The 24,285-nt window shown below is 42.1% G+C and overlaps 1 protein-coding gene across 3 annotated transcripts in view; it reads right to left on the minus strand.

The window, feature by feature from the left end:
• The window catches only part of FAM114A1 (family with sequence similarity 114 member A1), a 67,763-nt gene extending 54,339 nt beyond the window's left edge, over positions 1-13,424 (minus strand). For 2 of the 3 annotated variants that reach the window (XM_077814606.1, XM_077814604.1), the window contains exons 1-3: positions 11,526-11,658; positions 6,856-7,205; positions 2,009-2,093 (exon numbers count right to left, since the gene is read on the minus strand). In XM_077814606.1, coding sequence (XP_077670732.1) covers positions 2,009-2,093; positions 6,856-7,197 — 427 coding nt within the window. In that variant the 5' untranslated portion in view covers positions 7,198-7,205; positions 11,526-11,658. Of the gene's footprint in view, positions 1-2,008; positions 2,094-6,855; positions 7,206-11,525; positions 11,659-13,288 lie in introns of those variants that run through there. The other variant, XM_077814605.1, reaches the window with a different exon arrangement.
• Positions 13,425-24,285: the final 10,861 nt, after the last annotated feature.

Genomic DNA, 24,285 nt, shown 5'->3' on the forward strand with positions numbered 1-24,285 from the left:
CAAACAACGTTGTAAGGGAACATTGCAGGACTTTAAAGGAGTATGTTCTCTAATAGGTCAGCAACCTAATAACATCCTCACAGTTAACGTTGTTTCGCTAAGTGAGGAGTTACTGTATTTCATTTAGTAAAAAGACAGTGATACAGATGCATGCTAGCCATTATGTCATCAAATACAGAAACTTTCTGAACACTGTGTGACAATACTGATATAATAATAGTAAGCAAATTGGGTAACTGAAATAAGAAGACTATTGCATGGCACATCTTACTTGCTTGAAAGCATGTTTTGTATTTCAGTACCCACAGGTCTCTTGCATATTCCTTGGTTATATTAAGAGATTCATAGATTCCAAGACAGAAGGGATCATTGGGAACATCTAATCTGACCTCCTGTTTAACACAGAACTTCCCCAAAATAATTCCTAGAGCAGATCTTTTAGAAAAACATCCAATCTTTACTTAGAAACAGTCAGTGATGGAGAATCCACAATGACTCTTGAAAAATTGTTCCAATGCTTAATTACTCTTACTGTCAAAAATGTCTGAATTTGTCTAGCTGCAACTTCCAGCAATGGTATCATTTTATACCTTTCTCTATTAGATTGAAGATTATTACATATTTGTTTCCCCATGCAAGAAACTACCTATTAGGGCAGGGGTTCTCAAACTAGGGGTTGGGAGCCCTCAGGGGGTTGTGAGATTATTATGTAGCGGGTTGCGAGCTATCAGCCTCCACTCCAAACCCCGCTTTGCCTCCAGCATTTATAATGGTGTTAAATGTATAAAAAAGTGTTTTTAATTTATAAGGGAGGTTGCACTCAGAGGCTTGCTATGTGAAAGGCGTCACCAGTACAAAAGTTTGAGAATCACGGTATTAGAGGATTACAATCATAGGTCAACAGTACTTATATGAAAGACTTTGCTCATGTGTTATTTGTAACAGCAATGCTATTATGTGTGTGTAAAGTATAAACATAGGAATATTGTGTTTCCTCTCTGCTCAAAGCATATACATTTTTGTTTTAATCTAACATGACTAAACTCACTGCATGCATTTCTTAAATTCCTTGAGATGCCTATTAGTTATAATCTAAATCATAACATACACAAAGTCCCTGCTTGTGCCATGAGTTTACTATTACATAGAAAATTCTCTATGTGTAATGCCTATTACTTTACATAGCTTATATTTTATTCATTTTATCAAACATTAATTCAAAGAAAGATAGTACATTTGGATGTTAGTAGAGCCCACTCCCAAGAATCCAGGATTTAAATGGTGATTTGTGTGAACATAATCAATGAAAATACCGTGATTTCTCAACTATGACTCTATGGTCAGCATGGGTAAAAGGTGACCTTTTAACCCTTCACTGTTGTGAAAGATGCTGGCCAGACAGCCCAAAGAAAATGAAGAATATGAATGGGCAACAGCAGTAAAAGCTTCTCCAACACGGTCCTCTCAATTTGCTTCAACTCGGATACCATCTTGAAGAGTTAATTCAGTCTTCAAACCCACTCAGTTCTTAGCCTCTCTTTTGAGACTTCCAGTAAGGATGAAAATTAGACTGTCTTTGTAATATGGCTACCTGAAACCACAAACTTATGCCACATAAGAAACTGATAATGTAACATATTTTGGTCACTGGTGACTTAGGTTGGATTTGAAGTTAGAAGATACATTAGAAGTTAAAAGAGGCTTACAATTTAAAAAAAAAAGATTCAGGATCTCCTTACGCGCTGAAACCCAATGGGGTACCTTGGAAAGCCAAAATGATTTAAAAGAAGAAAATCAGTCTTTCTTCCACATTACAAAAGTCATGATAGCCCAGGAATTTTGTCATTCAAATCAGGATAAGATTGCCTATAAATCTTACAAAATGTAAGCAACCACTTTGACATTAATTGTTGCCTTTAAGAGCATTTAACCATGCCAACCTGCATTAAAACGCTGATTTAAAAGTACTTTCCAGTGATGCCACAACCTTCAATGGTTGAACACTTACCAACTGTGGCAGATGCTGTTGACAGCAGAGATTTGCCCCACGATCCCCAAGCTCCCCATCCACTTCCTTTTGGAGAGTCCAAATCCTACAGTAGAAAATATTCAGTCCACTGTCAGAAATTTGTTACCCAAAGACAGGAGGAAAAACCACCAACACTAGAAAACAGAATCCAGCATATAATAAATGATGACACCAGGCAGAAAATATAATATAAATTATCGGTTTCAGAGTAGTAGCCGTGTTAGTCTGTATTTGCAAAAAGAAAAGGAGTACTTGTGGCACCTTAGAGACTAACAAATTTATTTCAGCATAAGCTTTTGTGAATTACAGCTCACTTCATCGGATGCATTCAGTGGATGCATCCGATGCGGTGAGCTGTAGCTCACGAAAGCTTATGCTCAAATAAATTGGTTAGTCTCTAAGGTGCCACAAGTACTCCTTTTCTTAATATAATTAGGTTTGTGATTCAACAGTAATGCCATCAGGGAATCTGTGGGAAGATAAACCCAAGAGAAGATACTGGCTTCTCTGCAATGGTGATGTTGCAGTGCTACAGTATTTTATTTACTGCCCATTGAATGGCACTTTAAATTGAGGTTTCTGGTGAAAGCTTAAGCTTCTGTGGCAGGTGTGGAGAAGAGAACAGTTCTGGTGCACAGTCCTACATTCCCTTTCTCAAGAAAATCAGTTGGAACAGCTAAGATTATAGTATTAGACTATTTTCAGTAATTCACATTTTTAATAAGGCTAAGAAACCAATAGCCTTGTTAGAACCTCTATACTACTTCTTTGTAACCTAGCTTCAATATGTATTAGACCTTCTGCCAGGAAAACAGGTGCATTAGAAAACGTACATGTCTTTTGTGCTTAAACCTCTTCATGCATCTTCAAAGGGACAGAGTAAATAATCTCTTTCCTCCAGTCCTTGACCTACAATTCCTTGTTTGTAATTTGAGCAGACATCCTCTTAGTTTACAATAGAACATGAAGAAGCTGCTGAGTGTGTCCTGACTGGACATGGATTCTATTCTGCTGACATGAAAAAACAAACAACTTTTGCTTTTACAGGTGTAACAAACACTGTATCCACAAGCAATAGCAATATTGCTACTAACGTAAGCAGTTCTGTGCACTCAGTTGAAGTAGAAAGGAACCCGCAACAGCCAGGTACACTTTAATTTCAGGGATGTCTCACTGTTTTATTATGGCTAATTAACTATAATTTTCAAAGTAGTGGGTAATAATATAAATAAAACAATAGTAATAATAACTGAAATAATTCAAGATTTTGTAAATGAGCTCTATGGAACATATAATAGAAATGCTATCTGATAATGGTTAGACAGATGGTGAATTGTGGCTATGACTACCAATTAGCTAAGAACAACAAATACAGCTAGTTTAGGAAAACATCCTCTTGCTTTTGAGCTTGTGTGTTTGTCCATCTGTCACGTCTTATCTTTAAAGGGCCCTATTCAGCAAAGCATTTAAAACTGTGCTTAAGTCTCACTGAACTCAAAAGGGATTAAGCACATACCTAAATGCTTGGCCTTAGACTGTCATCTCTTTGGGGCAGGGATTGTCATTATTATGTTTTTACAGTTCTACAATGTGACCCAAATCCGATTGAGGCCTCCAGGTGCTATCACAATGTAAATTTGAAAACAAACACATCCCTAGGACACTGTATAGGCTGCAAAGTCAAGAACTCAGAAATAAGGAAGCACCAATTTATGATTGTATGTGTGACCCAATTCTGCCCACTTTTTGGTCCATCCTGTGCACTGAATGAACCGGGGTATGGGGGAAATTAAAGACTATCATAGTGCATAGGCAAAAGGGGGTCAAATTTATGTTACATGGGCAAATCTGACTCTTCCTAACTTTGGAGTGCTTCACTGCAACCTAAATAGTATTATTTTAAACACAGATTTTTTTTTTTTTATTTCTTAGGTTTTTGTAGAAAATTGACCATGATTATTTCATAGCAAAATGCTAATGCAATGAATATATTATTTTTACAGAATCCTGTCCTTCGCACAAAGTGGGGAAACATGTTCATGATTCTGTCATACAGAAAGCTAATTACCATCAAGGAAAGATGTTTTGGAAGAAAGACTGGAGTACTGTCATGGATGGGTATAAACTGTTCAGGAAGGACAGGGAGGCCAGAAAAGGTGGGGGAGTTGCACTGTATGTAAGGGAGCAGTATGACTGCTCAGAGCTCAAGTATGAAACTGCAGAAAAACCTGAGAGTCTCTGGATTAAGTTTAGAAGCGTGAGCAACAAGGGTGATGTCGTGGTGGGAGTCTGCTATAGACCACCAGACCAGGGGGATGAGGTGGACGATGCTTTCTTCCGGCAACTCGCAGAAGTTACTAGATCGCACGCCCTGGTTCTCATGGGCAACTTCAATCATCCTGATATCTGCTGGGAGGGCAATACAGCGGTGCACAGACAATCCAGGAAGTTTTTGGAAACTGTAGGGGACAATTTCCTGGTGCAAGTGCTGGAGGAACTAACTAGGGGCGGAGCTCTTCTTGACCTGCTGCTCACAAACCGGGAAGAATCAGTAGGGGAAGCAAAAGTGGATGGGAACCTGGGAGGCAGCGACCATGAGATAGTCGAGTTCAGGATCCTGACACAAGGAAGAAAGGAAAGCAACAGAATACGGACCCTGGACTTCAGAGAAGCAGACTTTGACTCCCTCCGGGAACTGATGGGCAGGATCCCGTGGAAGAATAAACATGAGGGGGAAAGGAGTTCAGGAGAGCTGGCTGTATTTTAAAGAATCCTTATTGTGGTTACAGGGACAAACCATCCCGATGTGTAGAAAGAATAGTAAATATGGCAGGCGACCAGCTTGGCTTATCAGTGAAATCTCTGCTGATCTTAAACACAAAAAAGAAGCTTACAAGAAGTAGAAGATTGGACAAATGACCAGGGAAAAGTATAAAAATATTGCTCGGGCATGCAAGAGTGAAATCAGGAAAGCCAAATCACACCTGGAGTTGCAGCTAGCAAGAGATGTTAAGAGTAACAAGAAGGGTTTCTTCAGGTATGTTGGCAACAAGAAGAAAGCCAAGGAAAGTGTGGGCCCCTTACTGAATGAGGGAGGCAACCTAGTGACGGAGGATGTGGAAAATGCTAATGTACTCAATGCTTTTTTTTGCCTCTGTCTTCACAAACAAGGTCAGCTCCCAGACTACTGCACTGGGCAGCACAGCATGGGGAGGAGGTGGTCAGCCTTCTGTGAAGAAAGAAGTGGTTCGGGACTATTTAGAAAAGCTGGACGTGCACAAGTCCATGGGGCCGGATGTGTTGCATCCGAGAGTGCTAAAGGAATTGGCGGATGTGATTGCAGAGCCATTGGCCATTTTCTTTGAAAACTTATGGTGATCAGGGGAAGTTCCGGCAGACTGGAAAAAGGCTAATGTAGTGCCAATCTTTAAAAAAGGGAAGAAGGAGGATCCTGGGAACTACAGGCCAGTCAGCCTCACCTCAGTCCCTGGAAAAATCATGGAGCATGTCCTCAAGGAATCAATTCTGAAGCACTTACATGAGAGGAAAGTGATCAGGAACAGTCAGCATGGATTCACCAAGGGAAAGTCATGCCTGACTAATCTAATTGCCTTCTATGATGAGATAACTGGCTCTGTGGATGAGGGGAAGGCAGTGGACGTGTTATTCCTTGACTTTAGCAAAGCTTTTGACACGGTCTCCCACAGTATTCTTGTCAGCAAGTTAAAGAAGTATGGGCTGGATGCATGCACTACACGGTGGGTAGAACGTTGGCTAGATTGTCGGGCTCAACGGGTAGGGATCAATGACTCCATGTCTAGTTGGCAGTCAGTATCTAGCGGAGTGCCCCAAGGGTCAGTCCTGGGGCTGGTTTTGTTCAATATCTTCTTTAATGATCTGGAGGATGGTGTGGATTGCACCCTCAGCAAGTTTGCGGATGACACTAAACTGGGAGGAGTGGTAGATATGCTGGAGGGTAGGGATAGGATACAGAGGGACCTAGACAAATTGGAGGATTGGGCAAAAGAAATCTGATGAGGTTCAACAAGGACAAGTGCAGAGTTCTGCACTTAGGACGGAAGAATCCAATGCACTGCTACAGACTAGGGACCGAATGGCTAGGGAGCAGTTCTGCAGAGAAGGACCGAGGGGTGACAGTGGATGAGAAGCTGGATATGAGTCAACAGTGTGCCCTTGTTGCCAAGAAGGCCAATGGCATTTTGGGGTGTATAAGTAGGGGCATTGCCAGCAGATTGAGGGACGTGATCGTTCCCCTCTATTCGACATTGGTGAGGCCTCATCTGGAGTACTGTGTCCAGTTTTGGGCCCCACACTACAAGAAGGATGTGGAGAAATTGGAGAGAGTCCAGCGAAGGGCAACAAAAATGATTAGGGGTCTGGAACACATGAGGAGAGGCTGAGGGAACTGGGATTGTTTAGTCTCCAGAAGAGAAGAATGAGGGGGGATCTGATAGCTGCTTTTAACTACCTGAAAGGTGGATCCAAAGAGGATGGATCTAGACTATTCTCAGTGATAGCAGATGACAGGACAAGGAGCAATGGTCTCAAGTTGCAGTGGGGGAGGTTTAGGTTGGATATTAGGAAAAACTTTTTCACTAGGAGGGTGGTGAAACACTGGAATGCGTTACCTAGGGAGGTGGTGGAATCCCCTTCCTTAGAAGTTTTTAAGGTCGGGCTTGACAAAGCCCTGGCTGGGATGATTTAGTTGGGAATTGGTCCTGCTCTGGGCAGGGAGTTGGACTAGATGACCTCCAGAGGTCCCTTCCAACTCTGATATTCTATGATTCTATTCTATGATTACTTACTGGACTGCTTTGTTCATTCGGTGTCACTTCTGATCCAGGTTCAGGATCAAGGCTCACAGACTCACTGCAGTCAGTAGGTATGTTTTCAGTCACCTCTCCACTGGAAGGCTGATTTGCAATTACTTCTGCAGTCAAAGGATTTTCATTGATAACCATGTCCCCTTCTTGTTCATTACTAGTATTATGAGAAACTTGTCTCTGTTCATCTTGGAAAGACCCATGCAAGATCCCAGCTGTTTCACTGTGTTCTGCTGCATCATTAGACAATACATCACTGCTAAGCATTGCCATTACTTCAGGTTTTCCTTCAACGGGTATTGCATCACTTGCGCCATCAGACATTTTTATTTCTGCTTAAAAAAAGCAAAGAAATTAGTATATTTATATTAGCTAATCAAAGTAATTTCAAATCCCATAAACTCTTAAATGACACAAGGCACTGAAATATATAGCCTTCCTCGCCATCCACAGCATGCTAATAATGATACAGAAGACTACAGAAGTTTGCGTTGTAAATTTGCAGTGTTTCATCTACAGAAATCATCAGGGTCCATTTGGGAAGGCTAGTTATAGCCCTTGATCTTGTAGGAACTCCCACTGATGTCAATGAGAGACTCAGGTGGCGATCAAGGAGAGGACATAGAATCCATGTAAGTAACACTAATTGCTTCATCTAAAGAAATCTTGCAGATTTAAAACCCTACATAGATTTGCCCCAGACTTTTTCTTTTCTTCACATTATAGACTAATAGACTCTAAGGCCAGATGGACCATCATGATCATCTAGTCTGACCTCTTGCACATTGCCGGCCAAAAAACCTCACCCACACTCCTGTAGTAGGCCCATAGCCTCTGGCTGAGTTACTGAAATTCTCTTTGCTTGTTTAGCATTGGCTTCCGCTAGGTCCCGCCCATTATCACACCAATGCAAGTGCAAGAAGAGCAGCCTCTCTGTAACCCTTGACATCTGGAACAATGTTTCTAGTATCCGTCCTACATGCCATTCATATTCTAATCTCATGTGAAAACTGAATTTTTCTTTTCTACAGCCATTTTTTAAACTTTGAATCAGAACTGCATTATTTAACTCTGTAAAGCATTTTCAAGTACTATTTGTATGAAAACTACTGTAAAACATGCATTCTGATGTATAAAATTGTGCTGTTCAATAGCTGTGGGGGTGCACGCAGTCCATTCTTAAAAGTGTATTTTGTGACTCTTCCAGCTCTAGCAAATCCCACTTACAGGGGTCTGATTCTGATTTCACTTGTACTGATGAAAACTAGAAGTAACTCTACTGAAGTCAATGGGCTGATTCCAGCTCTTGTGGCCCCTTTACACTGTATGGTGTAAAGGGACCATGCAGTGGGCCCTGGGGGGAATTTCTCTGAAAAGTCATCAGTTGAGCCCTAAAGCCCCCCACAGGAGCATACTGTGGGCAGACCTGGGCCAGAGACTTCCCAGACAGGTCTGGTTGGCTAATCTGGGTAATGCTGGGTAAAAGCAGACACTGGGGCTGCTCTGTAACTTATACTGGGGACTGCTCTGGTTCCCAAAGTAGCCTGGAGTCCAAGAGACAAAAAGATGGTATAAAGCCATCGTTGCGTGATATTCTTCCTGGACTGCACCTTCTCTGCCACACCTCCTGATCCCATCTCATTGAACCTCTCAGAATCAGGCATAATGAGCGTAAGCATCTGATGCACACAGAAAAATTGAGGGGAAAGCGTTTAAAGAAAAACTGAGAAACTATTCAGAACTTAGAGCAGGATATATGAGAGAGAGTATAGATGCATTTATTAAAACTCAGCTCTTTATTAATTACCTACAGCCACAGGTGACATGACTTGACAGTTCAGAAGTCTGTTTTACATGCAAGGCTGCTGAGAACACAACCATATAAAGCACAACAGGGGAGAGAGCACTGGAAAATAATTAACAGATTTTAAGGACAGATGGGAATATTTTGATCATTCAGTCTGACTGTTATACATATATTGTATGTATAACTCAGTCCAGAAAACTTCACCCAGTAATTTTGGTAGTGAAGGGAGCTGTTCTTCTTTACTACATAACTGAACACTATTGAAATGTAGCAGTTTGTAATACCATCAGTTGCTGCAGAGAATTTACCTGAATGTAAGTCTTGGAAGACTAATGAAGGAGAACTGCTTTTCAGATATACTGGGCTTGATTCTTCTCTCATACCAGTTTTACACAAATGTAGGATCTTTAACTCCCATGGAGTTACTTCAGATTTACGACAGTGAGTTATGAATATGAATATATGAATACATACCTATCAAGTGTACAGTTTTAGTAGGTACATTCCTCATTTTAGACCCAAATGTACTTCTGTCCCAGACAAATATGGTGCTCTCTCATGTTTTTAATGATTGTTTTTTCATTTGACATTTCTAATACCAGTAATTAAACTGATAGAAAATTTTACGTGCAATAAATAAGCGAGCCCCCCATTCAAGCTTTTTCTGGTATATGAAGTTGGTTATATAATTTAGGAATGTAATTCGTTTTAACTGTTGGTAATTCACACTTTGGGTTTTGGCTACTTGAGTTCTATATAGATATATTTGTAATGATTAAGACTATACAAAGAATCTGATTGATATGATTTAAGCAGAACTGGCTGGATTCTGATCTTGCTTACACTCATGTAAATTAGGAGTAGCTTGACTGAAGAGTTAAACTGGTAGAAAAAGAGAGAGGAGAGTTATTCCCTATATATCTGAAATTAAAACTTTTTCCTTCACTTTTCAGTTAATTCTTGTTAACGTTAGCTCATTTTCAGTCCTTTATAGTCTAACAGGAAATAGCAACATTTGAAGTTAAAATCATGTGATGATTGTAAATTAATGAAATTGCATGTATGCAAAAAAAAAAAAAATGTAGATAGATTGGAGTCTGATCCTAAGCTCTAAGCAGCTTGAAAGATCACATCCTGAGAAGTACAGAGGACATCATACAAGTGGTTCCATTCTTCTCTCTCCAAAAGGCCCCAGAGAGTGTTTTGGGGGGAATTGTTCATTTGTCCTGAAGGATCTCATGTCAGAGCTACCACAGAGATTTATTTTCATTTGTCCCAAAGAGGTGAACGTAAGGCCATTGCGGGGAGAGAGGATTTGGGCTGCAGTGCCATTGGCATGCAGTGGACATACAGGCTCTGGGTTTCATTTTCATCAGTCCCAGATAACATAGTTTCCAGAGCCTGGCCACCAAATTAAGAATTGGATCAGAGGGTGCTGTCAGAAGCTTAATCTGAATGAAATAGCGGTGATGTTAGTGCATTGGGTTGGGAGAGAACTGGAGGGAAGGTCAGGGCATGGTTTCAGCAGGCATTCATTACTGAGATGACTTCTCCATGATTTGTTCAAGATCATTGCTATTTGAATGGTGTTTTGGGGCTCCTTGTTTGCTCCTAGAATTCCAAGTGGTTTTAGTAGCTCTCTGTTCTGTAATTCACATCTCCAGATGGTTGGGCAGAGCCCAGGTTTGTTGTTTTTTATTGAGGGTGCAGTATGCTTGTTTGAGGGCAGGATTGTCATTTTTTGTTATACATTTAAATAGTATTTATTTTTCCCACTTCCCCTCACTGAATTACTTTCCTCCTCCAATTGTGCTCGTGCTGAAAAAAACAACTGGTATAGTTGTTTTCAGTAGCACTTTGTTTGCTGTGTAATGCAGCTTTTAACTCACACTTCTTACTTAAAAGAGAGTAACATGGGTGACAATTAACATTTCTGACCATGGTTCTTTGTAAACAGAGAAAGTTATCAATTCCTGAATCTGGTCTCTCTGACTCATCCAGAAAAGATTACGGCCGTGTACACATTAGACCTCTTCTTAAAATTTCACATTATTCCTTCCACAGGTGGAGCAATAGAGAGTGCTGGGGCAGAGTGACTAGCAGCATTTTAATGGCCATGACATCTACTCCTGGTCTGAAAAGGAACTACACAAGAGTTAGGATGGAAATTTAAAAAAACCAAACCATCCCATGTAGAGAAGTCCTATGAATGCTGTGTAGATTGTATAATGAAAATCCACAAGGGGAAAGGAGTGACTGTTCAGCAATTACTGCAGCTGAGGAAAGGGTGGCAATGGCAGAGTCTAAAGGGTGTACTGTACAGGGATCACAGTTATCTATTGGTTGAGCACCAACAGTATGCCTGCCACTGCACATGGAAGACACAATCCCTGTTCCCAGGAGCTTTTAGTCTTCACCTTGAACGGTCGCTTAGGGTATGTCTATACTGCAATTAAACACCCATGGCTGGCCTGTGTCAGCTGATTCAGGCTTGCAGGACTCAGGCTAAGGGGCTGTTTAATTGTGATGTATACATTTGGGGGGACATTCCCCCATCGCAAGGTCTCTGAACCTCAATGTCTATTCTGCAATTAAACAGCCCCATGAGCCAAAGCCCCATGAGCCCAAGTCAGCTGGCACAGACCAGCCATTAGTTTTTAATTGCAATATAGACATACACTTAGAATGTGCATTAATTATTTACGCTACACAATCTGTTCCACCTTATATTCAGCTGTGACACTCTGAGAACCTTTTCCAGACCTGAAGAAGAGCTCTGTGTAGCTCAAAGCTTGTCACTTTCACCAGCAGAACTTGGTGCAATAAAAGATAATACCTCACCCACCTTGTTTCTTGAAAATGGTGTGGTTCTTTAAAGTTTCTATTCAAAGCTGCAGCCACAGCAATACTGGAGGTGAGAATTCAAATCCTGTTCAGTAAATTTAGGAGTTTGAACTGTATTGTTTATCCAATTTTCAGTGTTGCATCCTTGAGGCAGAGACTGAGTCTTCCTCTGTGTCTGTACAGTTCCATGGATACCATTGACAGTACATGAACAATAAAAGTCACAGTTAAATAACAAGCACTTGGTGACATTTTAATTATTTGTTTATATTGTAATTTACTTATCTTTGGAAAACGCATTTACAACTCACACTGTTGCAAATTTATCACAGTGTTAGCAATGTTTGCCATTATGAGTATGGCAAATACCACAAATACTGAAGTACAGATACATTCTGTCTAGGTTTTAATGGTGCTCACTGGCTGATGATTCTGGTGGCATTACATGAAGAGAAATAGTTTGTTTCTAGTTAAAAGGACAGATTCTATCCAGAGATATTTGCACACAACTTCCATTGAATTCAGTGGAATTATGTGCATGTATATCCTGATTGCACAATTTAGCACTAATAGCTTCATTATGGGCCTAATCTAGCAAAGATTTATATACACTTGTAAATTTGACTGATACATGCATACATAAGACTTTACAGGATTGGATCCTATATTTAGAAACTCACTCAAGTTCATCCTAAGTGCAACTGGTCAGTTAAACCCCTTCCCCAATGAGCTAGGTAGGTATACAGCATTCTACCAGACAGGGGCTAAAAATAGTTTGCAGAAAGAAAGGAAACAAAAAGAGCAATGAAAATCCCTGTTTCAACCCAGCATAATGTGTAATTCAGGTGGTCATGCATATGATCTTACAAAAAAGTAGCCTACATTCACATTAAAAAGCAATTGAATCAGTTAGCTCCTCTGTATCTAAACCAAGTACATGGAACTATATTCTTCTGTAGGTTTCAAGGAAGACTCAGGACCATGTTTACACATGCTGCAAACAGACATTTCTGTTGATGTTAGTGGAGCTGCATCCACTTATACCAGTTTGAAATCCGGTGTAAAGTTAGGAAAAGCGACACGAAGCTGTAAGAAAACAAAGATAGCTCCGCACTTGAGTGCATTCCAAATGCTAGGTCTCCTGTTGTCTTGCAGCTGCTGTCACCCTGAAGGCCACACCAGACTTTGAAAAGAACACTGCAGTACCAGCAGCAAGTAGTTTAGAAGTTCACTTTTGGGATTAGCTTGCCCCCTGCTGGTTTCCAGTTTTCCGCGCATAGTTCAGATTTCCTCAAAAGCAAGGCTGAAAGCACAACTGCAGAGCGGCCTTTCAAAATAAATCTCTGCGCACTGACGCCGGGTATTTTGCAAATGGTCAGGTCAGGGCATGTTTTTAAGCGGCAGCTGTTTCCCCTTTGGTTAGGGTCCTTAATTAATTGTACACTTGACGCTGATGGGGTTCTAGAGAACCCCAGGGAAATACCGGCTGTAGGGGAGAAGTGGTGGAAAGATATTCGGGGGCGAGGGGGCAGCTCCCATTTCAGTGCAAAGTGCCACGAAGCCGGGAAAGCAGCCTGCTGGAAGGACTGCTATTATTAACCCCGCGCCCGGCTCTCAGGGCACGAAGCAGGAGCGGACAGAACTCCGGGCCGCTGAAGGCCGGTGGGACCGAGTTCTCCTCGGGGCAGGGAAAGTTTCTTTGAAATCTCTCTGGAAGACAGCCTCAGAAGTGGGGGAAGAAGGGGAAATCGCTTAGTTCCTTACCGCTTCGCAGCTGAGCTGTGCCTGAGCCGACGCGCCCCCGGCTCCTTCCGCCTCCCCGCCGCGCCACGTCGGCAGGCACTGGGACAGGGCGGAGGAGGAGGAAGAGGAGGAAGCCGGGCAGCTGCTGGCCGGCGGAGGGAGGGCTCTTGCCTCGCCTCGCAGTCGCGCTGGAGCTGCTGCCTAGTGCAAAAGGCTCGCTCGCGCTTTCCAAGCTTCGCTCGGGCCAGCGCAGCCCCGCGGGCTGGAGAGGACGGCGCGGCTCGCAGCTGCTGAAGAAGGCGCTGGAGTGGGGACGGGTCGAGCCCGGGGCGCGTAGCCTCGCGCACAGCGACGCCCCTCGGGGTGCTCCCTCCCCCCCGGGCTTTAAGCTTCTCCGAGCTGAAATCAGTCCTTTGTATTCGAACAGCCCTTAAAAGAAGCAACCCGCCACGACCCTCTGTTTGTTTGGCCTTGATACTTTTTGTGCAATTGCCTCAGGGATTCCCCTCCCCTCCCCCGGTCTTTCTTCTGTGCCTCTAATGCTGACCCATAGACTGAGGGAGATTATTAAGCGATGGGTGCTGAGATTTTCCAAGCGGCTCCTTGTAATGGGAATTGGGCACCCAAATCCTGGAGGCAGCTTTGAAAATCTCAGCCTGGATCGATCGCTGCTTGCCCTTCTGGCGGGTGGTGTAGACAAGCCCTGTTGCGACTTAAATACAGGAACGTTGGAGGAGCTATTACCCTGCTATCCCAATGCATTGGAATTACTGTGATCTCATTTGATCACTTTCACGATTTACCAGCACTCTTTTTTGTAAGGTTTATTTCTATAACTTTAGGCACTTAAAAAACCAGAACTCATTCCTTTCATGAGGAGAGGACTGTCCCCTTTGGGGTAGTCATTTCAAAGTGATTAGCCTCTGAGGAGGAAGGATAGCTGTAGTGAGCCTTTTTATCTAAAAGGAAGGAGTCACAACCTAAACTCTGCACAAAAGGGCAGTGTAGCAGCAAGCGAGAAGATGAAATGGAGAGAAAGGTGAAGGGGGGGGGGGAGGGTTAGCTGGGATTCATTGGCAGAAGTGGTCCAAGGGAGAGTGGTGAGAATTATGAGCAGAAATGCAGGTATAGGTAATGATAATTTATGTCAGGGTTTTGTTACATAACAATATAAAATTTAAGGCCCAAAGATTTCCCCTCAGATATGTGTATTCAGCTTCTATTGATTTTAACTAGTGTTATAGGCTTGTTGTAACTCAGAGGAAAAAGCAAAGGCTTGAACTGAGTAGGACTCAGGCTAACACAGTTCTCCTTGTTAAAACAAATGGATTTATCACAGTGCATATTTCTTCTACTTTGAGAAATGTACCAAAATGTAAAAATAAATAAATAGCCTTAACAAGCTGTTTTTCATACCTGTCATTATGTTTTAATATTATTGCTGGCACCAGATGTTACATGACAGGACTGTGTAGGTCATGGTATGGCACCAAAAATGTAATGTGTATCGATGCCCCTCTCTAACAGGGCCGAATGTATACTTGCCAATATTTTCAATTATTCTTATCTATATTTTTGTTTGTGGTAGCATCTCTAAGCCCCAGTTGTTTATTAAATTCCTTGTAGAAAATTGAAATCAAATTGAGGAGGAGAAATGTGTGGAAGCCTTGTAGAGCTGGCGACACAATGGAGTTATGACAGAGTAGGAGCTGGGAAACAGCTTCTGTCAGACCCTTGTGTTTAGTGATTAATTCTCATATTTTTCTGAGGCAGTGATGACACCCTCATACAGTATCAGCTGTACACCACTGGACAAATTACACAATATTAGCTAAATGCATCATCTTTCAGTATCAAAGAAAATTGGTAGATTGCAATTTCTTGCTTTTTGTTTCTGCTTTTTCTGATCCTTCAGTGAAATAAATGTGACTACCTATGTGCATAAAGTTAAGTATGTTGAGTACTTGCAGGAGTATTTGCAGTATAATACATGAGTATTTGCAAGGCCGGGAGCCCTAGTTATTTTTTTTCAATCTCTGCATTGAGTGAACCAGGATGTTAAAAAAAATTCAGAATTGTTCATACTAATTTCCAGGAAGTTACTGTTCACTTTGGGTACCAATAATGTTGTGAAACAAGTTCTGCATCATCTTTTGACTAAGAGAAAGTTGATTGCAGGCTCTTGCCAAACAACTTGTGGTTCTTGTCTCCTTATTTCTCCACTTTCTTCCTCATTTTATTGTAGGGCAGGACTCTTCAGTTTCATTCTATGGAAAGTTAGTGTGTAGATTTATCAGAGCTTTTTGCCACTTTTGTTGTTCTTCCTCTGCTGGAGAAAAGGAAAAATAGTTACTCTTGTGTAGTGTTGCTATAGGAGCATAAGGAAATACGTTACGATTCATTAAGGAATTTTACGAACAGAAAAGTATCTCAGTACCCCCAAATACGTTGTGGTGCTCATAGAAGCACCATTAAAACCAAACAACTTTTCAATAAATTTATTAAGGAAAATACTCTGAAGTTCCCATTTTAAGGTAGGTGAGACCAGAATAAATATTGAGTAAATATATTTCCAGGGCATTTTAATAAGGATAGAAAAATCAGTGCAGACCAATGATTATTACCAACATATTTTATATGTTTTTATTGATTTTTGACATATAGTATATATTGACAATTAAATCTTGAAAAATACGGAGGCTTGTCCTCTGCTTTGTAATGGATTTGGTGGAATTTAAAAAAAACCACTCTTTTGACATGAGCTGAAGAGGATAAGTGAAGCTCAGTAACTGGAGATCTATTTTACTCTTGATGGATGGTGGAGTTTCGGACTGACAAGGAAGCTAGTCTTAGAGTGCTAGTTTTACAAACTCTGTAGAAGCCTGTGCGTGGATCAGAAACGTACAAACAAACGTATAAAGTTTTTAGCTAGGATGAATGTGTATTGGAAATGAATAAGCCAATGATATATGTCCTGCTGTTAAGTGTAACGATTTATTTTCTTAAGCATAGAGATTTCTTTAACTGAATTTATTTTTCTGTAGTTATGGTTTTAAATTTTGTTTTTGCATTTCTCATGTTAGTTGATAAAAATACAGTAGTTAATTGCACTTATTGTTTCTTATGAATTAGTGCAATGCTGAAATGTCTGGGTTGCAAACAATGCATAAGAATATTTAGTTCTTTCAAAAATAGTTCACACAGAAAATTAACTGTAAACAGAAAGTCATGGAAACATTTCTTTTGTTCTCAGTTTAATAAAAGTTTGTTCTAAATCTAAATTTGGGGCCAGATTTGACCTGAGTGTCTCTTTAATGTGCACTTTATGGTTTCTAGGAATGGTACTTGCTCTTTAAGAAATGAATGAATTCAATGCTGCAAAATTTTTAAAAAAATGTTGAGAAGGTACTGGGTGCAAGAGGTGCATTAGTGCTGCTGCTGCCCTCAGTGGGACATAACAAGGTAGTTCTGGTTTGGGAGGACATACCCTCCCTACTCATGCTCCAGCAAATGGTTGCACCTATGAATGAGCATGGTGAAGTATAATGGTTAACAGTGCATTAGCACTCATGAGAATGTGCTTGTTTCACTTTTCTAATTTATACTTTTATTTACAATATGTTAATCAGATAATATATAGGTATGAGTACTGAATTCAAACAGTGTCAGTGGCCAGCCAGTTTGGCCTTATAATCACAGGGCTACTTCACCATAACTGCTCTGATATATGACCGTCCCCTTCAGATTAAATAAAGTGTATTATGCACCATGTTCACTAGGGCAATAGACATTTTATAACAAGACTTTTGGATGTTGCCTGCCTCCTGAAGTTTATCAGAGAGCACAGTCTTTACAGATGGCCATAATTGCCATGACAGAGGATAGATGTTGATGTGGTTTGGATATAGCTGGTTCCTAGGCCATTTAGGCCTTGTCTACACTATGAAATTAGGTCGAATTTATAGAAATCAGTTCTGTAGAAAGCGTTCTTATACAGTCGACCGTGTGTGTCCCTACACAAATGCTCTAAGTGCATGTAGTCGGCAGAGTGTGTCCACAGTACCGAGGCAAGCATCGACTTCCGGAGCATTGCACTGTGGGTAGCTATCCCACAGTTCCCGCAGTCTCCGCGGCCCATTTGAATTCTGGGTAGAAATCCCAGTGCCTGATGGAGCTAACACATTGTCGTGGGTGGTTCTGGGTACATATCGTCAGGCCCCCCTTCCCTCCCTCCCTCTGTGAAAGCAAGGGCAGACAATCATTTTGCGCCTTTTTTCTTCGGTTACCTGTGCAGATGCCATACCGCGGCAAGCATGGAGCCCGCTCAGCTAACCGTCACCGTATGTCTCCTGGGTGCTGGCAGACGTGATACTGCATTGCTACACAGCAGCAGTTTATTGCCTTTTGGCAGCAGACAGTGCAGTATGACTGGTAGCCATCGTCGACGTAGTCCAGGGTGCTCTTTTAACTGACCTCAATGAGGTCAGGGGAACCTGGGCAAACATGGGAGTGACTCAGCCAGGTCATTTCCCTTTTAAGTTTCGTTTCATGGCGATTCAGTCTTACTGGCAGTGTCTTTTAATCTGCAGCCAGCAGAAGACGATGGCCAGCAGTCATACTGCACCGTCTTCTGCCGAGCACCCAGGAGATGACGATGGCTAGCGGTCGTACTGCACAGTCTGCTGCCAGCAAGATGTATAAAGATAGATGAAGTGGCTCAAAACAAGAAATAGACCAGATTTATTTTGTATTCATTTTCTCCTCCCTCCCTCCCTTTGTGAAATCAATGGCCTGCTAAACCCAGTTTTGAGTTCTATCCTTGAGGTTTTGAGTTCTATCCTTGAGGGAGCCATTCTGTTTCTCACAAAGCCACTCCCTTTGTTGATTTTAATTCCCTGTAAGCCATGTCGTCAGTCGCCCCTCCCTCCATCAGAGCAATGGCAGACAATCGTTCCGCGCCTTTTTTCTGTGCAGACGCCATACCACGGCAAGCATGGAGCCCGCTCAGATCACTTAGGCAATTAGGAGCACGTTAAACACCACACGCATTATCCAGCAGTATATGCAGCAACAGAACCTGGCAAAGCGAAACCGGGCGAGTAGGCGACGTCAGCGCGATGACGAGAGTGATGAGGACATGGCCACAGACTTCTCTCAAAGCACGGGCCCTGGCAATGTGGGCATCATGGTGCTAATGGGGCAGGTCCATGTGGTGGAACGCCGATTCTGGGCTCGAGAAACAAGCACAGACTGGTGGGACCACATAGTGTTGCAGGTCTGGGACAATTCCCAGTGGCTGTGAAACTTTCACATATGTAAGGGCACTTTCATGGAACATTGTGACTTGCTTTCCCCTACCCTGAGGCACAAGAATACCAAGATGAGAGCAGCCCTCACAGTTGAGAAGCGAGCGGCAATAGCCCTGTGGAAGCTTGCAACTCCATATGCTGGAGCAAATTAGTTTGATCCTCCAGCAGCCTCAGCATTGAATCCTGTCTCCTCTCATCACGCTGCCGCCACTTTTCAGCTTCAGCCCTCTCTTCAGCCCGCCACTTACTCTCTTTAGCCTGCCACCTCTCCTCCCGGTCATTTTGTGCTTTCCTGCACTCTGGCATTGTCTGCCTCCACGCATTCGTCTGTGCTCTATCAACGTGGGAGGACAGCATGAGCTCAGAGAACATTTCATCGCGAGTGCGTTTTTTTCACCTTCTAATCTTTGCTAGCCTCTGGGAAGGAGAAGATCCTGTGATCCTTGAAACACATGCAGCTGGTGGAGAAAAAAAAAGGGACAGTGGTATTTAAAAAGACACATTTTATAGAACAATGGGTGCAGTCTTTCATGGTAAACCTTGCTGTTAACATTACATACATAGCACATGTGCTTTCGTTCCAAGGTCGCATTTTGCCTCCCCCCACTGCGTGCCTAGCCCCTCATCCCTCCCAGTGGCTAACAGCGGGGAACATTTCTGTTCAGCTACAGGCAAACAGCCCAGCAGGAATGGGCACCTCTGAATGTCCCCTTAAGAAAAGCACCCTATTTCAACCAGGTGACCATGAATGATATCACTCTCCTGAGGATAACACAGAGAGATGAAGAACGGATGTTGTTTGAACGCCAGCAAACATACACTGCAATGCGTTGTTCTACAACGATTCCTGAGTACGTGCTACTAGCCTGGAGTGGTAAAGTGTCCAACCATGGTGGACAGAATAAGGCTGCCCTCCCCAGAAACCTTTTGCAAAGGCTTTGGGAGTACATCCAGGAGAGCCATGAATGCCAGGGCAAATTAATCATTAAACACGCTTGCTTTTAAACCATGTATACTATTTTAAAAGGTACACTCACCAGAGGTCCCTTCTCCACCTGGCGGGTCCGGGAGGCAGCCCTGGGTGGGTTCGGGGGGGTACTGGCTCCAGGTCCAGGGTGAGAAACAGTTCCCAGCTGTCGGGAAAACCGGTTTCTCTGCTTGCTTGTTGTGAGCTATCTACAACCTCATCATCATCATCTTTCTCATCCCCAAAACCTGCTTCCGTGTTGCCTCCATCTCCATTGAAGGAGTCAAACAACACGGCTGGGGTAGTGGTGGCTGAACCCCCTAAAATGGCATGCAGCTCATCATAGAAGCAGCATGTTTGGGGCTCTGATCCGGAGCGGCCGTTTGCCTCTTTGGTTTTCTGGTAGGCTTGCCTCAGCTCCTTAAGTTTCACGCAGCACTGCTTCGGGTCCCTGTTATGACTTCTGTCCTTCATGCCCTGGGAGATTTTGACAAATGTTTTGGCATTTTGAAAACTGGAACGGAGTTCTGATAGCACGGATTCCTCTCCCCATACAGCGATCAGATCCCATACCTCCCGTTTGATCCATGCTGGAGCTCTTTTGTGATTCTGGACTCCATCATGGTCACCTCTGCTGATGAGCTCTGCATGGTCACCTGCAGCTCGCCACACTGATCAAACAGGAAATTGAAATTCAAAAGTTTGCAGGCCTTTTCCTGTCTAGTGCATCTGAGTTGAGAGTGCTGTACAGAGCGGTCACAATGGAGCACTCTGGGATAGCTCCCGGAGGCCAATACCGTCTAATTGTGTCCACAGTACCTCAAATTCTACCCGGCAAGGCCAATTTCAGTGCTAATCTCCTTGTCAGGTGTGGACTAAGGAAATCGATTTTAAGAGCCCTTTAAGTCGAAAAAAAGGGCTTCGTCATGTGGACGGGTGCAGGGTTAAATTGATTTAATGCTGCTAATTTCAACCTTAACTCCTAGTGTAGACCAAGGCTGAGAGTTGCGCAGACGATACACAACACTGTGAATTTTTTTTGGAAGCATGATGTGAACATTTTTGCTTCTTTCATTTTTGTATATTTTGACTGCTCAGCTTTTTGAAGTACATTGGCACAACAGAGGAGGACAGGGAGTTACCATAGTGCTTGTCCATATTATATTGTGTTTTCACCTGTATTATCTTTCTCCTCCTTTTCCTGACACCAGGTGTCAAGGCAGATTCCCTACTCTGACACTTCGAGAGCAGAAGGTGGGGGCCCGCAAGGATTTAAAAAAATCAATACTTGCCACTTTGGGCTTGTATTAAATCCTGAAGGTTACAGCTTTTCTCTGACCTTGGCTTGGTAAATGCTTCCACCACCCAAGTGAAAAACTGCCTCTTGCAAATCCTGGAAAAACTCACTTGGGAAGTTTTCCCTGAGGCCCCTTGGCTTTGCCACCCCTCCCTCGGGGAAGCCGAGAAAGAAAACAAACAAAAAGGAAACCCAGCTGTTGCCACCAGCTAATTGAAAAACATATGCACAGACCTTTTAAGACACAAAACCAATTAGGTTCTTAAAAAAGGTAAATTTTATTAAAACAAAAACAAAAAAATACCATATGTCATAAATATAAAGGGAAGGATAAACCCCTTTGAAATCCCTCCCGGCCAGGGGAAAGCTCCTCTCACCTGTAAAGGGTTAAGAAGCTAAAGGTAACCTCGCTGGCACTTGACCAAAATGACCAATGAGGAGACAAGATACTTTCAAAAGCTGGGAGGAGGGAGAGAAACAAAGGGTCTGTGGGTCTGTCTATATGCTGTTTCTGCCGGGGATAGACCAGGAATGGAGTCTTAGAACTTTTAGTAAGTAATCTAGCTAGGTATGTGTTAGATTATGATTTCTTTAAATGGCTGAGAAAAGAACTGTGCTGAATAGAATAACTATTTCTGTCTGTGTATCTTTTTTGTAACTTAAGGTTTTGCCTAGAGGGGTTTTCTATGTTTTGAATCTAATTACCCTGTAAGGTATCTACCATCCTGATTTTACAGGGTGGATTTCTTTATTTCTGTTTACTTCTATTTCTATTAAAAGTCGTCTTGTAAGAAAACTGAATGCTTTTTCATTGTTCTCAGATCCAAGGGTTTGGGTCTGTGGTCACCTATGCAAATTGGTGAGGCTTTTTATCCAACATTTCCTTGGAAAGGGGGGGTGCAAGTGTTGGGAGGATTGTTCATTGTTCTTAAGATCCAAGGGTCTGGGTCTGTAGTCGCCTAGGCAAATTGGTGAGGCTTTTTACCAAACCTTGTCCAGAAAGTGGGGTGCAAGGTTTTGGGAAGTATTTTGGGGGGAAAGAGGTGTCCAAACAGCTCTTCCCCAGTAACCAGTATTTGTTTGGTGCTGGTAGTGGCCAATCCAAGGACAAAGGGTGGAATATTTTGTACCTTGGGGAAGTTTTGACCTAAGCTGGTAAAGAGAAGCTTAGGAGGTTTTTCATGCAGGTCCCCACATCTGTACCCTAGCGTTCAGAGTGGGGAAGGAACCTTGACACCATACATCGGGAACTTGGGCTTTTGCTAGATTTTAAAAGAGCAATTCCAAAAATTAAGCACCCAAAATAGCTTTTTGGGGGGTTCAGCTTAAAGGTTACAAGCAAACAAAAGCATCTGGGGTTAGCACAGAGGAGTCCACAAGCCTTACAGAAAATAAAAGAAATAAACCTAATCGTGTCTATCTAAACATTCCCTGTCCCAATGAATCCTTCTAGGTATGGATGATGAATTTTCATACCTGGTCCAAACGTTACACAGCTTTCCAGCTGCCCCGTCTCTTCAGCCCATAGAGAACAACAGAGAGACAAAGGGAAAGCTTTTTCCCATTTTAAAAAGTTCTAGCCTTCCTATTGGTTCTTTTGGTCAGGGGTCCACTCCATTTTCTTTACCTGAGGGACTTTTTCACCCTTTACAGGTAAAGCAAGCAGCCACCAAGAGGGACTTTATAGCTAACTGGCTGGCTGGGTGTCCATAAAAGGTAGCTCTCTCCTTTCATTTATCAAACCAGGCTTGACTTAAATTTCAGAAATAAAACATGACATGACTAATGATGTTTAAGACAAAACCAGCCACTTTTAAGGTTGTTTCTTTGACTTCCTGGGCTATACCAATGTTGCATCATGAGTCATTATGTCAGGTCATTGTCTTGTGGCACCCTAAACTAGAAGGATGTGGAAAAATCTCAGTGATTTCAGTGGGATGACTTACTAAGTAAGTGCTAGTCTATATGAGTTAGGGTGGTAGATCTAGTCTCTGAATTAGATCTCAAGGAAAGTAAAGTTCTCAGGGACTGTTTTTGATGGAGTTATGGAATTTTTAAAATTAAGATATCACAAATCATCAAGTGGCACTGTCTTACAAGTCATAGTCTTACAGGTTTTTGTTGTTGGTTTTAGCATGCAAGAAGTGTATAATCTTTGAAGAAAAGCTGTGTTATTATGTAATCCATGCCTGATGGGAATGGTGATCTGTCCCCCTGCAGTGGCACCTAGACCACTTAACAATTAATGAGTCTACTACAGCCTTAATTAAAAGGCAGGTGGCTTTTACCTCACACGACAAAGGATCATGCATTTAGCTCCAGAGATCCCAGGTTCAATCCTGCTTGCTGACAAATCCTGGTTGTCAGAGTTACAATTAGTTTTGCCATATAGGTTCTCCGTGGGAGCTGTGAAAAACAGCATGAGAGTTTGTTCTTTGCCTTAATCTCTCCAACAGAGTCAATTTCTTGCGTAGAGTTGCTTCGCTGGAACTGGGCATGTGAGCTTGTGCTTAGGTTTCAGAAAGATGGGTTTTCTTGTGTGCTGTTTGTGACCACCTCTGTTCACGGACTGTTGTGTATCATGTAAATAAACTAGTTATACTTAGAATCTACACAGACTCCATGTCATTGATTATTCCTCCAATAAGAAGCTGACTTGCAGGGCCTCAGCATCTGCTACCACTTGACAGAGGGGTGACAATATAATAATAGGCCTATTTTTGTCTTGACTTCAATGTAGCTAGCACTGTTGCCTTTAAAGTAAAAGAGATCTATCATTCTCCCTTTCAGACCAATATGCAATTTAAATGGGACATAGTTACAAAAAATACTTTTAGAAACCATTTTATGACAGGTTTCAGAGTAGCAACCGTGTTAGTCTGTATTCGCAAAAAGAAAAGGAGTACTTGTGGCACCTTAGAGACTAACAAATTTATTTGAGCATGAGCTTTCGTGAGCTACAGCTCACTTCATCGGATGCATTCAGTGGCAGGAACTTACAACTAAACTATTTCAACTAAAATGACAAAATGCTCAAAACCAGAATTAGAATCATGCTTTTTGACTTAGATTATTATTTAGTTGCAGGAGAAGATATTTGGGTGTCAATGTAAAACTTGCTCAACAGAAGTAATATTTAATTTATTTTAAAACAAATTCAGTAGAAAGGGAAAGCAATTGATGGATCAGCTGAAATGAGGATTAAGGAATTTATCCTATTTAGGCTATTGCAAAGCATGAAACCATGCAGTTCAATAACATAATTAAATGAGCAAAAAGTTATATCAATAATGTCCGGAAAAATATAAATTTGTGGAAAAAATGTGTAATTTCATGAGAAGTCAGTAGATGGCACAAACAACTTTTGGAAGGTTTGAGTGTTGTTAAATGTTGTTATCCAAATGAGCTGTTTTACAGGAAGTTTGCTTTTTGTCTTTTCCTGTAT

This window comes from Eretmochelys imbricata, chromosome 4 (genome assembly GCF_965152235.1).
Source record: "Eretmochelys imbricata isolate rEreImb1 chromosome 4, rEreImb1.hap1, whole genome shotgun sequence".
Classification (NCBI taxonomy): Eukaryota; Metazoa; Chordata; order Testudines; family Cheloniidae; genus Eretmochelys; species Eretmochelys imbricata.